Source organism: Pseudophryne corroboree, chromosome 5 (assembly GCF_028390025.1).
Source record: "Pseudophryne corroboree isolate aPseCor3 chromosome 5, aPseCor3.hap2, whole genome shotgun sequence".
Classification (NCBI taxonomy): Eukaryota; Metazoa; Chordata; class Amphibia; order Anura; family Myobatrachidae; genus Pseudophryne; species Pseudophryne corroboree.
Window position 1 is genome coordinate 103807115 of NC_086448.1, and position 12473 is coordinate 103819587.

Consider the following 12473-nt stretch of genomic DNA (forward strand, 5'->3'; position numbering starts at 1 on the left):
CTGTATGTCGACCGACACCATAAAATCCCCCTCCTCCAGACTGGAGATCACTGCTCAGAGAGATTCCATCTTGAATTTGAATTTTTTCAGAAAGAAATTGAGGGATTTTAGGTTCAGAATCGGTCTGACTGAGCCATCGGGACCATGAACAGACTAAAATAAAAACCCTCCCCCCGTTGTGACGGGGGTACCGTGACAATTATTTGATTTTGACACAGCTTTAGTATTGCCGCGCATACTACCTCCTTTTCTAGATGAGAAGCTGGCAAGGCCGATTTGAAAAATCGGTGAGGGTGCACGTCTTGAAACTCTAATTTCTACCCTTGGGTTACTATTTCTAATATCCAAGGATCCAGGTCCGAGTGTACCCAGACCTGACTGAAGAGTTTGAGACGTGCCTCCACCGATGCGGACTCCCGCAGGGGAGCCCCAGCATCATGCGGTGGATTTGGTAGAAGCCGGAGAAGACTTCTGCTCTTGGGAACTTGCCACAGCCTGTGACCGCTTTCCCCTTCCTCTTCCTCTCGCAGCAAGGAAGGAGGACCCTCGTCCTTTTTTGAATTTATTGGGCCGAAAGGACTGCATCTGATAGTGGGGCGTTTTCTTCTGTTGCGCAGGAATATAAGGTAAAAATTACGACTTACCTGCGGTAGCCGTAGATACCAGGTCAGTGAGGCCGTCACCAAACAAGACACTACCGTTAAGCGGTAAATACTCCATCGCCTTCTTAGAGTCAGCATCAGCATTCCATTGATGAATCCACAATGCTCTCCTAGCTGAGATTGCCATGGCATTGGCCCTTGATCCCAAAAGACCAATGGCCCTCATTCCGAGTTGTTCGCTCGCTAGCTGCTTTTAGCAGCATTGCACACGCTAGGCCACCGCCCTCTGGGAGTGTATCTTAGCATAGCAGAATTGCGAACGAAAGATTAGCAAAACTGCTACAAAATAATTATTTGCAGTTTCTGAGTAGCTCCAGACCTACTCACAGATTGCGATCAGCTCAGTCCGTTTAGTTCCTGGTTTGACGTCACAAACACGCCCTGCGTTCGGCCAGCCACTCCCCCGTTTCTCCAGACACTCCCGCGTTTTTCCCTGACATTCCTGCGTTTTTTAGCACACTCCCGGAAAACGCTCAGTTACCACCCAGAAACACCCCTTTCCTGTCAATCATTCACCGATCAGCAGTGCGACTGAAAAGCGTCGCTCGAACACCAGCAAATCTACTAAGTTTTGTGTTAAATAACTTAGCGCATGCACTCTGCGTACCATGCGCATTTAGCAACAAATTGCAACATAGCGAAAATCGGCAACGAGCGAACAATTCAGAATGACCCCCAATATCCCTTTCAGCTTTTAAATATGCTGCAGCGTCCCTGATATGACCCAGAGTCAAAAGCACGCTATCCATGTCTAGGGTATCTACCTCAGATAACAAGTTATCTGCCCACTTTTCAATAGCGCTACTCACCCATGCCGAAGCAACGGCAGGCCTGAGTAGCGAACCCGTACTGACATAAATGGATTTTAGTGTATTTTCCAGCTTACGATCCGCAGGTTCCTTTAGGGCTGCCGTGTCAGGAGACGTAAGCGCCACCTTTTTGGATAGATGCGATAGAGCTTTATCCACCGTGGGGGTTGACTCCCACTTTTCCCTGTCCCCAAAAGGAAACGGATATGCCACTGGAATTCTTTTGGGAACCTGTACCTTCTTGTCAGGATTTTCCCAAAATTTTCAAAAAGAGCGTTCAGTTCATGAGAGGGAGGAAATGTTACCTCAGGTTTCTTTCCTTTATACATACAGACTCTTGTATCAGGAACAGCAGGTTCCTCTGTTATATGCAACACTTCTTTTATCGCCACAATCATGTACTGAATGCTTTTAGCCAGTTTAGGATTCAATCTGGCATCACTATAGTCGACACTGGAATCAGAGTCCGTGTCGGTATCCGTATCTGTTATCTGGGTAAATGCACGTTTCTGTGACCCCGAAGGAGTCTGAGCTTGTGACAATGCATCATCCATGGATTTTCTCCGTGTCTGGTTCTTAGATTTATCTAATCTCTTAGTCAACCGAGCCACATTTGTATTCAAAACACTCAACATATTTACCCAATCAGCTGTCGGCGGTGCCGACACGGTCACTCCCACAGCCTTTTCTGTCCCCACTCCAGCCTCTTCCTGGGAAGAGCACTCAGCCTCAGACATGCTGACACACACGTACTGACACCCACAACCACACTGGGGCTATAGGAGAGACTTACAACAAAGCCTGTTAGAGAAACACAGAGGGAGTTCTGCCAGCTCACAACCCAGCGCCTATCCCGGTTCTGAAGCGAGTAAATTACTGCCCAGACCTGTTAGCGCTTTCACTTTCAAATAATTAGCACCAAATCTCTTGTGCCCCCCCCCCCCCCCCCCCCCCGTTTTACATATTTATACTGGTGGGGGTCTGTAATTAGTGCCCAGGCACTTTATACACTTTCTGCCAGTCGCTAAATTGAGGATTTATGCTGCCCAGCCCCCCCCCCCCCCCCCCTGCGCCCTGCAGTGCCATTCTTATGTGGGAGCATGGCGCGCAGCGCGGCCACTGCATGATACCTCATAAAGCCGTCTTCTGCCGTCACTGAAGTCTTCTGATCTTCTGTTACTCACCCGGCTTCATTCTTAGGGCTCTGTGAGGGGGGTGACGGCGCGGCTCTGGGAACGAGCAGCTAGGCGTACCAAGTGATCGGATCCTCTGGAGCGAATGGTGTCCAGTAGCCTAAGAAGCAGAGCCTTTGAACTCACAGAAGTAGGTCTGCTTCTCTTCCCTCAGTCCCACGATGCAGGGAGCCTGTTGCCAGCAGGTCTCCCTGAAAATAATAAACCTAACAAAGTCTTTTTTTCTGAGAAACTCTGGAGAGCTCCTCAGTGTGCATCCAGTCTCACTGGGCACAGAATCTAACTGGAGTCTGGAGGAGGGGCATAGAGGGAGGAGCCAGTTCACATCCCTTTTAAAGTCTTAAAGTGCCCATGTCTCCTGCGGATCCCGTCTATAGTACCCCATGGTTCTTGAAGCATCCCCAGCGTCCTCTAGGACGTATGAGAAATAAAATACAACAGTAATACCACCAGGACCTTGGGCCGAATTCAGAGTTGATCGCAGCAGCAAATTTGTTAGCAGTTGGGCAAAACCTTGGGGGTCATTCAGAGTTGACCGCACGCTGCCGGTTTTCGCAGCGCAGCGGTCAGGTAAAAAAATGGCAAAACTGCACATGTGTATGCACCGCAATGCGCACGCGGGTCGTGCGGGTACAAACAGCATTGTTGCTGTGCAATGCTTCTAGCGACGATTCCATTCGCACAGCCGATCGCAAGGAGATTGAGAGGAAGAGGGTGTTTATGGGTGTCAACTGACCGTTTTCTGGGAGTGGTAGGGAAAACGCAGGCATGACCAAGCGTTTGCAGGTCGAGTATCTGACGTCAATTCCGGGACCTCCGACGCTAGAATCATCGCACAGGATAAGTAACTACAGAGCTGGTCTTGTTTTGCACAAAATGTTTTTGTTCCGCTCGTCTGCACACGCGATCGCACACTTGCAAAGCGAAAATACCCCGTGGGTGGCGACTATGCGTTTGCACGGCTGCTAAAAGTAGCTAGCGAGCAATCAACTCGGAATGAGGGCCCATGTACACTGCAGGTGTGGCAGATATCACATGTGCAGAGATAGATAGATTTGGGTGGAGTGTGTTCAAACTGAAATCTAAATTGCAGTGTAAAAATAAAGCAGCCAGTATTTACCCTGCACAGAAACAAAATAACCAACCCAAATCTAAAGGGCCCTACATACTAATAGATTTTACTAAACGACATGAACTTTCTCGTTGATTAATGAACGAAAACTCGTTCATATCATTTAGTGTGTAGGCACTAACGATGAACGATGGGTGGCCCCGCGCTCGTTCATCGTTGGTGCTCAGTCGCTTATGCATGCAGGCCAATATGGACGAGATTGTCCATATTAGCATGCACTGCTATGGAGCCGGGTGATGGGAGGAGTGAAGAAACTCCCCCCCCCCCCCACCGCCGCCCGTGTCCGCCGTCGGGCAACTTTGGCAGCATATCGCCAAATGTGTAGGGGGCATAAATCTCTCTGCACATGTTATATCTGCCCCCCCCCCTGCAGTGCACATGTTTTTGCCCAACTGATAACAAATTTGCTGCTGCTATCATCTTTGAATTACCCCCATATCACTCTCATTACCTTTAATACATTGTGACATGCCATATTTAACAATTACTTGACTCTGGTAGCCGGATAGATTACTGTACCTAATTATTTGCATTTCAAACTACAGATAGTTTTATTTTTGTTCATACAATTTTATTTGTACGTACACCTGCAGTCTACCTGCGTTCTACTCTGTACTGGATCCCTGCTGTAAATTGCCATGCAACATTTCTTTTATTTACTTTTTTAAATCTGATAAACTCTGTAATTAAAAAAAAAATTGATTCATAAAATAGAAAGGAAAAAGAAAACACAAATAATGGACAGTAAAGTGTGCATACATGGTATTGCCAGCATTCTAGGAGGTATATTTACTAAAGTGAAGATGTTGCTCACCGCAACCAATCCGATTCTAGCTATTATCTTCTAGAAGGTGCTAGATAAATTATAAGTTGAATCTGATTGGTTGCTAAGGGCAACAGTTCCACTTCTATAAACCCGCAATTTAGTAAATATACCCCTTGGAATATCTTGGTTCATTTATAGGGTTGGGTACGCGTTACCGCCGCTGGGGATCCCAGCAGTCAGCATACCGACCGTGGGATCCTGGCGGACGGAATGCCGGCGGGGGAAGTCGAGCGCAACAATCCCCTTGCGTTGCGGGCTGGCTGGGCTTGCCGCACCGCTCTCCACAGATTCTATTCCCACATAACTACATCCCCTTTTATTGATACAGCAAAAGGGTTATGTAGAAATCTAAAGTGTCATGAATCGGAACATGGGTAAGCGACACAGCACAGCTTCACAAATCATACCATAATCGCCACACCTAGAAGATAAATCACCATTCCAGGGATATACGGGTATCTGCACTTATGTGTTGCCATGCACTAGCATGGCTCCTATTTATTTCATTTTACCTTACACAACATTCAGCAGATGAAAGCAAGCCATGACTCTCCAGCTCTGGTGTGTATCTGGCTGAGACTTGTAGTTCCCCAACAGCCAGTAACATTGCATAGGCCTGGAGCAGGGTATATGGGCATGTACTGACAGATGCATTCATCAGCCAAAACAAGGAAAATTATAGAGGGCAAATTGTTAATATTATAAATCAGGGAATATCCCTGGAAATAAGTGACAGCACCGGTCACCTATGCAGACATACACTGTGTATGACTAATACACTCCACCTGGGCTATCCCTGTTTTGCAAGGAAAGCCATCAGCTGATCCCGCGCATGCGCAGTGCAGGGGTAACGCTTTGCCCCCGAATGCTGCCCCCACCCTCCCCAGCGAGCATGTGCAGAGCCCAATGAGGTTCAGGGAGCGTCACCAAATTCCATTCTCAGCAGCAGCCGAAACAGCAGCCGCCTGGCGATCCAATGACAAGTAGCCGCCGCCGCTGCCAGGCTGCCTTTGTCTCCCGCACTGTTATTACATTGTTACCCAGACTGCTGCTCCGGCCCGCACCCCTGCTGTCGCCGCTGCATCGTGCTCAGGGCAGGCAATGTAGTGCACTCACTGCTGCCTCTCCCAGCGTGCTCCGTGGCCCAGGCAGCAGCCCCCTCTCTGTGGAGGTCTAATGCTGCTGCTCTGCTAGAGGGGACAGAGGAGCAGCGGGGGCAGAGGAACACCGAGGAAACCCACTCCCCGTGACTCCTCCTGAGAGCCGTGCAGACAGCTGCTACACCTGGCCGCAGACATGCCGCTTTTCACATCCAACCTCTTTGATCCTGATGTAGGTAAGATACCAGCACCCTCATGTAGGTAAGGTGGCAGCACCCCTCATGTACAGTAGGTAAGGTGGCAGCACCCCTCATGTACAGTAGGTAAGGTGGCAGCACCCCTCATGTACAGTAGGTAAGGTGGCAGCACCCCTCATGTACAGTAGGTAAGGTGGCAGCACCCCTCATGTACAGTAGGTAAGGTGGCAGCACCCCTCATGTACAGTAGGTAAGGTCTAACAAGGTTTAATTGTGTCTAGTTGTAAAGTGCAACGGAATTTGCTGCGCTATATAAGGAACTGTTAATAAATAAGGTGACAGCACCCCGCATGTACAATAGGTAAGGTGGCAGCACCCCTCATGTAGGTAAAGTCCCAGCCCCCCCCCCCCCCCATGTACAGTAGGTAAGGTCTCAGCAGCACCCCCCCCCCCCATGTACAGTGGGTAAGGTCTAAGCACCCCCCCATGTACAGTAGGTTTGGTCTCAGCACCTCCTCATGTACAGTAGGTAAGGTCTCCGCACCCCCCATGTACAGTAGGTTAGGTCTCAGCATCCTCCACGTAATATAGGTAAGGTCTCAGCACCCCCCATGTACAGTAGGTAAGGTGGCAACACCCAGCATGTAGGTAAGGTGGCAGCACTCCTCATGTAGGTAAAGTCCCAGCCCTCCCCCCCATGTACAGTAGGTAAGATCTCAGCAGCAAACCCCCCCCCCCCCCCCATGTACAGTGGGTAAGGTCTCAGGCCCCCCCCCCCCCCCATGTACAGTGGGCAAGGTCTCAGCACCCCCCATGTACAGTAGGTAAGGTCTCGGCACCCCCCACGTAATGTAGGTAAGGTCTCAGCACCCCCCATGTACAGTAGGTAAGGTGGCAACACCCAGTATGTAGATAAGGTACCAGCACCCCACATGTACAGTAGGTAAGGTGGCAGCACCCCTCATGTAGGTAAGGTGGCAGCAACCAGCACGTAGGTAAGGTGGCAGCACCCCCTATGTACAGTAGGTAAGGTGACAGCACCCCTCATGTACTGTAGGTAAGGTGGCAGCTCCCGGCACGTAGGTAAGGTACTAGAACCCCACATGTACAGTAGGTAAGGTGGCAGCACCCCTCATGTAGGTAAGGTGGCAGCAACCAGCACGTAGGTAAGGTGACAGCACCCCTCATGTACTGTAGGTAAGGTGGCAGCTCCCGGCACGTAGGTAAGGTACTAGCACCCCACATGTACAGTAGGTAAGGTCTCGGCACATCCAGTTTACAGTAGGTAAGGTGGCAGCACCCCTCATGTAGGTTAGTTGGCAGAGCCAAACATGTAGGTAAAGTGGCAGCACCCCCCATGTACAGTAGGTAAGGTGACAGCACCCCTCATGTACTGTAGGTAAGGTGGCAACACCCAGTATGTAGATAAGGTACCAGCACCCCACATGTACAGGAGGTAAGGTGGCAGCACCCCTCATGTAGGTAAGGTGGCAGCAACCAGCACGTAGGTAAGGTGGCAGCACCCCCTATGTACAGTAGGTAAGGTGACAGCACCCCTCATGTACTGTAGGTAAGGTGGCAGCTCCCGGCACGTAGGTAAGGTACTAGAACCCCACATGTACAGTAAGTAGGTAAGGTGGCAGCACCCCTCATGTAGGTAAGGTGGCAGCAACCAGCACGTAGGTAAGGTGACAGCACCCCTCATGTACTGTAGGTAAGGTGGCAGCTCCCGGCACGTAGGTAAGGTACTAGCACCCCACATGTACAGTAGGTAAGGTCTCGGCACATCCAGTTTACAGTAGGTAAGGTGGCAGCACCCCTCATGTAGGTTAGTTGGCAGAGCCAAACATGTAGGTAAAGTGGCAGCACCCCCCATGTACAGTAGGTAAGGTGACAGCACCCCTCATGTACTGTAGGTAAGGTGGCAGCTCCCGGCACGTAGGTAAGGTCTCAGCACCTCCCATTTACAGTAGGTAAGGTGGTAGCACTCCTCATGTAGGTAAGGTTTCAGAAGCCAGCATATAGGTCAGGTTTCAGCGTCTACCACGTACAGTAAGTAAGGTGGCAGTAGTCTGCATGTAGGTTGGAGCACCCTGCCTGCCATGTAGATGTGGTGGCAGCAACCTTAATGGAAGTAAGGTAGGAGCACCCCACGTGTCGGTTAGGTGGCAACACTCTGCAGGTAGGTAAGATGACAGCATCCCTCATTTAATTTAAATGTACCATAGGAGCACCCTGCAGGGAGGTAAGGTAGGAGCACCCCACGTGTAGTTAAGATGGCAGCAGCCTGCTTGTTGTGTAGGTAAGGTAGGAGCATCCCGCATGCAGGTAAGGGTACTGCCACCTCCTTGGAGGTAAGGTAGGCGCACCCCACGTGTATTTAAGGTGGCAGTATCCTGCATGTAGATAAGTTACTGGCATCCCACATGTAATTATACTACCAGCACCTGGCATGTAGGTAAGATAGGAGCACCCTGCATGTATGTAAAGGTACATCACCCTCCCATCTTCCCCCTAAGTCTTTGTCTGCAACTTCTTGGGATTTAAGCCTCTTCTTCAGCAGTGATTATGTAACAGCGAGTGTGGAGTCTGTGTCATGGTTACTATTGCTGGGGGCTTTAAGCAGGGCCAGTCATTGTGAGGTTTAGGGGATGTCTTGTTCTTCTACATACAGAAGAGTTCAGTGTCTCCAGCAGACACAAAGGAAGTCCATAAATAAGTCAGTACTGCGATTGTTAGGAAAATCTTTTCTAGGCAATGAAGAAGGGAGCATAGCTTCCAGTGAATCGGGGAGGACAGCACAGAACAGCACCAGAATGATCACGCTATTGAGTAGCTGGAATTCATAATACCACAATAAGCACATTAAGGTCCTTGCTGTGATGGGGATGCAACTGATCGCTTTCCACATGGCACAATGTTACAGGATGACTGACAACTTTAATCCCAATTATTTTCCAGGAACTGTTTACCATGAATGTTTACCTGTTACACCTGGGATGCAGCTGTTTTCTTTGGACTAAGCAACACTAGTTGCAAGTGAATTGATAGGCTGTACTCTGATATTACTGGTTCCTAGAGAATATATAGGAAGTATTCTTTGTGATGCATATACTGTAATCTTAGTGATGTCATCGGTTCCTAGAGAAAATAAAAACTGTATTTTCAGTGATGTCACTGGTTCCTGGTGACTATATAGTCTGTACTTAGAATAAATGATCTGTACTCATAGGGCAGGGGTCAGGGAACTGTTTTTACCTTTGACCCCAAAATATATTTAGATACGCCGACGTTACCCCTTGATTTGAAAGGAAGGAAATCATATATTATTGTGCATATATCACTGTTTATATGGCATTTCCGAGATATTATGTGTGTGTGTGTACACACACACACACAAAAAAATTCAGCACTCACTATATATATATATATATATATATATATATATATATATATATATATATATATATATATATATATATATATATATATAATTATTTTTTTTTTTTTTTTTAATTATTCACTTTCTCCCCAAAACACCAGAATGAATGTAAGAAAGATGGATTGGGGAGAGGGGGGGCAACACTTAAGGAGACAGATGGTCATATCCTCACCTCGGTAATGTCAGTGGGAATTTCCCACTGTTATGTGGGCAACTCCGTCAGCGGTCAGCCACAGAACACTTCAAGTTCTGTGTGTGGGTTGGCGGGCCGCGGGCGGGAGGACAGGACAGCGCAGGACGGGCGGGCAGGAGGGAGCGCGGTGTGTCAGCACATCACATCGCGAGCCGGCCGGTGCTGTGTCTCGACAGCGCGAACATCCATTACCCCCAGGATTTAAATTTTTACCCCATTGGGGGTAATTTACCCCTGTTCCCTGACCACTGTCATAGGGAGACATTTACTAAGCAGTGATAAGAGCGGAGAAGTGAGCTAGTGGAGGAGTGGCCATGGCAACCAATCAGCACTGAAGTAACACCTATAACTTGCATACTATAAAATTATACAGAGATGCTGATTGGTTGATGGGGCAACTTCTCCACTGGCTCACTTCTCCGCTCTTATCACTGTTTAGTAAATGTCCCCCTTAGGGGCATATGTACTAAGCTTGGAGAGTGATGAAGTACCAGCCAATCACCTATTTTTCATAGTCTCTAACATGGCAGTTAGGAGCTACTTTATATCTCTCCACTGTATTACTCTCCAAGTCTTAGTACATCACTCCCGAAGTGAAGTCGCCAGTTCCTATAGAATTTATAGGGGGCAAGGTTGGAAAACAAAGTGTTTATTTTTTTTTAATACAAAAAAAGTTTTTTGTTTTTGTTTAAACCAATTTATTTATTTTTTGCATTCATGTTTTAATGCTTTCTAATATTAATAGTGTTTTTAGGCTTTGGTTTGATTTATTGGGATGTAGTTATGATACTGGTGGTCGGGATCCTGGCAGTCAGCATACCGAACCCAGGTTCCCGGCCACCAGAATGCCGGCGGGGGGCCTAGGACATCCCCCTCGTGGGTGTTCACAACACCCATAGAGTGGGAATAGAACCTATGGTGAGCCCGCAAGGGGCTTTGTTACGCCTGCTACCCCTGCCGGCATTCTGGCGGCCGCTATCCCGGCGTCGATATGCTGACCGCCGGTCACCCAATCCCAACCCGATTTATTTTATATATTTTATTAATCTAATTTTTTTTACAGCTTATTATTCCTATTACATCTGAATATATATATATATATATATATATATATATATATATATATATATATATATATATATATATATATATATATATATATATATATATGGGATGCAGTCAGTGTACCGGCTGTTGGGATCCCAGCGTTCAGGAGATCTGAAATCCCGATAGCAGGTGAAATACCGGTGTCCAAAATCCCAACACACAGGGTATTACCACTCGGTTGGTGGGTGCACACCACGAAACGAGTGGGAATAGAACCTGCGGCGAGCAAAGCAAGCCACCGGGGCCGATGCATGCGAGCGGACTCGCTGCCGCCATACTGGCCGACGGGATAATGCTTTCAGTATAGTGACAGCCGGCATCTCATCTGACGGGATATCATATGTATCCCATATGTGGATAGACTAAACATATTAATACATAGTCGCTTGTGACTGATATTTTTATAGTAAATCCTGTAAAATACTATTTTATTTTCTGTCTTTGGTATATTGCCGGGTCGCTGTGCGGTGTGAAAGGGTCACTCCCGAATTCCCGAGTCTCCTGACCTGGTAATTCAACCCGGTAATAAAGAAGGGTTATTCCCGGGTTATTACCGGGTCAGGTGCAATGTGAATGGGTTACCTGGGTCAATGCGACCCGGTACCAGTTCACAGCATGGGGAGAGGCCGACAGCGATCTCATCTCCCAGCACCGCCCCCGATGCCGCCACGGTTCCTGCCCCTGATGGCAACGCGACCCAGCAAATTGCCGGATCGGGAAGCCAGTTCTCGGGGTCCAGTGCCAGGTTTCACCCAGGAAGGACCCATTTCAAATTCCCGGGTGCGACTCTACATTTGTGATCTGAAAGTGGTATTACTTATGGGGACTATCTTCTACACCATACTCTTTACAATAGCACTTAGCCCGCAGTTTCAGTCACCCTTATGCTTATTTCAGTGTTAGTGTTCATTCTAGTACCCTGCACCTTTCAAAATCCGTGCAGTTCCCCTGTCCTGCCTGGGGTGTCGCTTTCTGCTGTGGTGCTTCTCCGCACACCCTGATCTGTTACTCAGTGCTGTGATACAGACATGTGTCTGCTGAGAAGCACCACAGCAGAGAGCGACACCCCAGGCAGGAAAGAGAAACTGCACAGGATTTGAAAGGTGCAGGGTGCTAGAATGACCACTAAATGTCATGTCCATTGATGCAGCAATGTTTACAGTGCATCCGGAAAGTATTCACAGCACTTCACTTTTTCCATATTTTGTTATGTTACAGCCTTATTCCAAAATGGAATAAATTAATTTCTGCTGCGGGGTACACTGGGGTTCCACAGGGAATAACATCAGGGTGTAGAGTAGGATCTTGATCTGAGGCACCAACAGGCTAAAAGCTTTGACTGTTCCCAGAATGCATAGCGCGGCCTCCTCTATAACCCCACCTCCGTGCACAGGAGCTCAGTTTTGTAGTTGGTGCCATGCAGTGCAGGCAGACAACGGACAGGGCTGCTCCAGCAGCCCTCAGAAGAGCTTTTTTAAGTGAATTTTGAAGATTTCAAGGGCTGCAGCAGAGACACTGTGAGTGTTAGATGTCAGTCAGACATCTCCTGCTGCAACTCCATCACCTCCCCCAGCGGCGCTGTATACTCCTCCTCTGTAAATCCGCCTGCATGTCAGCGCTGTGCATATTACAGCACACTTAAGTATTCTACATGTCTGTTGACAGTGTTTGTTAAGAAACAGTGCATTTATTCAGGATAATGTAGTACAAGTTCCCTGTGATATACATCCAGTGTTTTACTGTGCATTGATATATCTACTAATCTGTATAGCTTTACTCAGTATTACTTAGCATTGCTAGTCCAGTGCAGTT

At 48.1% G+C, this 12473-nt stretch overlaps 2 protein-coding genes across 3 annotated transcripts in view; one reads left to right on the plus strand and one right to left on the minus strand.

Annotated features, from left to right (window-relative positions):
* HACD1 (3-hydroxyacyl-CoA dehydratase 1) overlaps positions 1-5244 on the minus strand; it is a 195393-nt gene extending 190149 nt beyond the window's left edge. Inside the window, exon 1 of the mRNA XM_063921533.1 lies at positions 5135-5244. Within this exon, the coding sequence (XP_063777603.1) occupies positions 5135-5229 (95 nt within the window). The 5' untranslated portion in view covers positions 5230-5244. The remainder of the gene's footprint in view (positions 1-5134) is intronic.
* Positions 5245-5517: 273 nt separating this feature from the next.
* STAM (signal transducing adaptor molecule) overlaps positions 5518-12473 on the plus strand; it is a 198402-nt gene continuing 191446 nt past the window's right edge. The window contains exon 1 of one of the 2 annotated variants that reach the window (XM_063921537.1): positions 5518-5958. In XM_063921537.1, coding sequence (XP_063777607.1) covers positions 5919-5958 — 40 coding nt within the window. In that variant the 5' untranslated portion in view covers positions 5518-5918. The remainder of the gene's footprint in view (positions 5959-12473) is intronic. The other variant, XM_063921536.1, reaches the window with a different exon arrangement.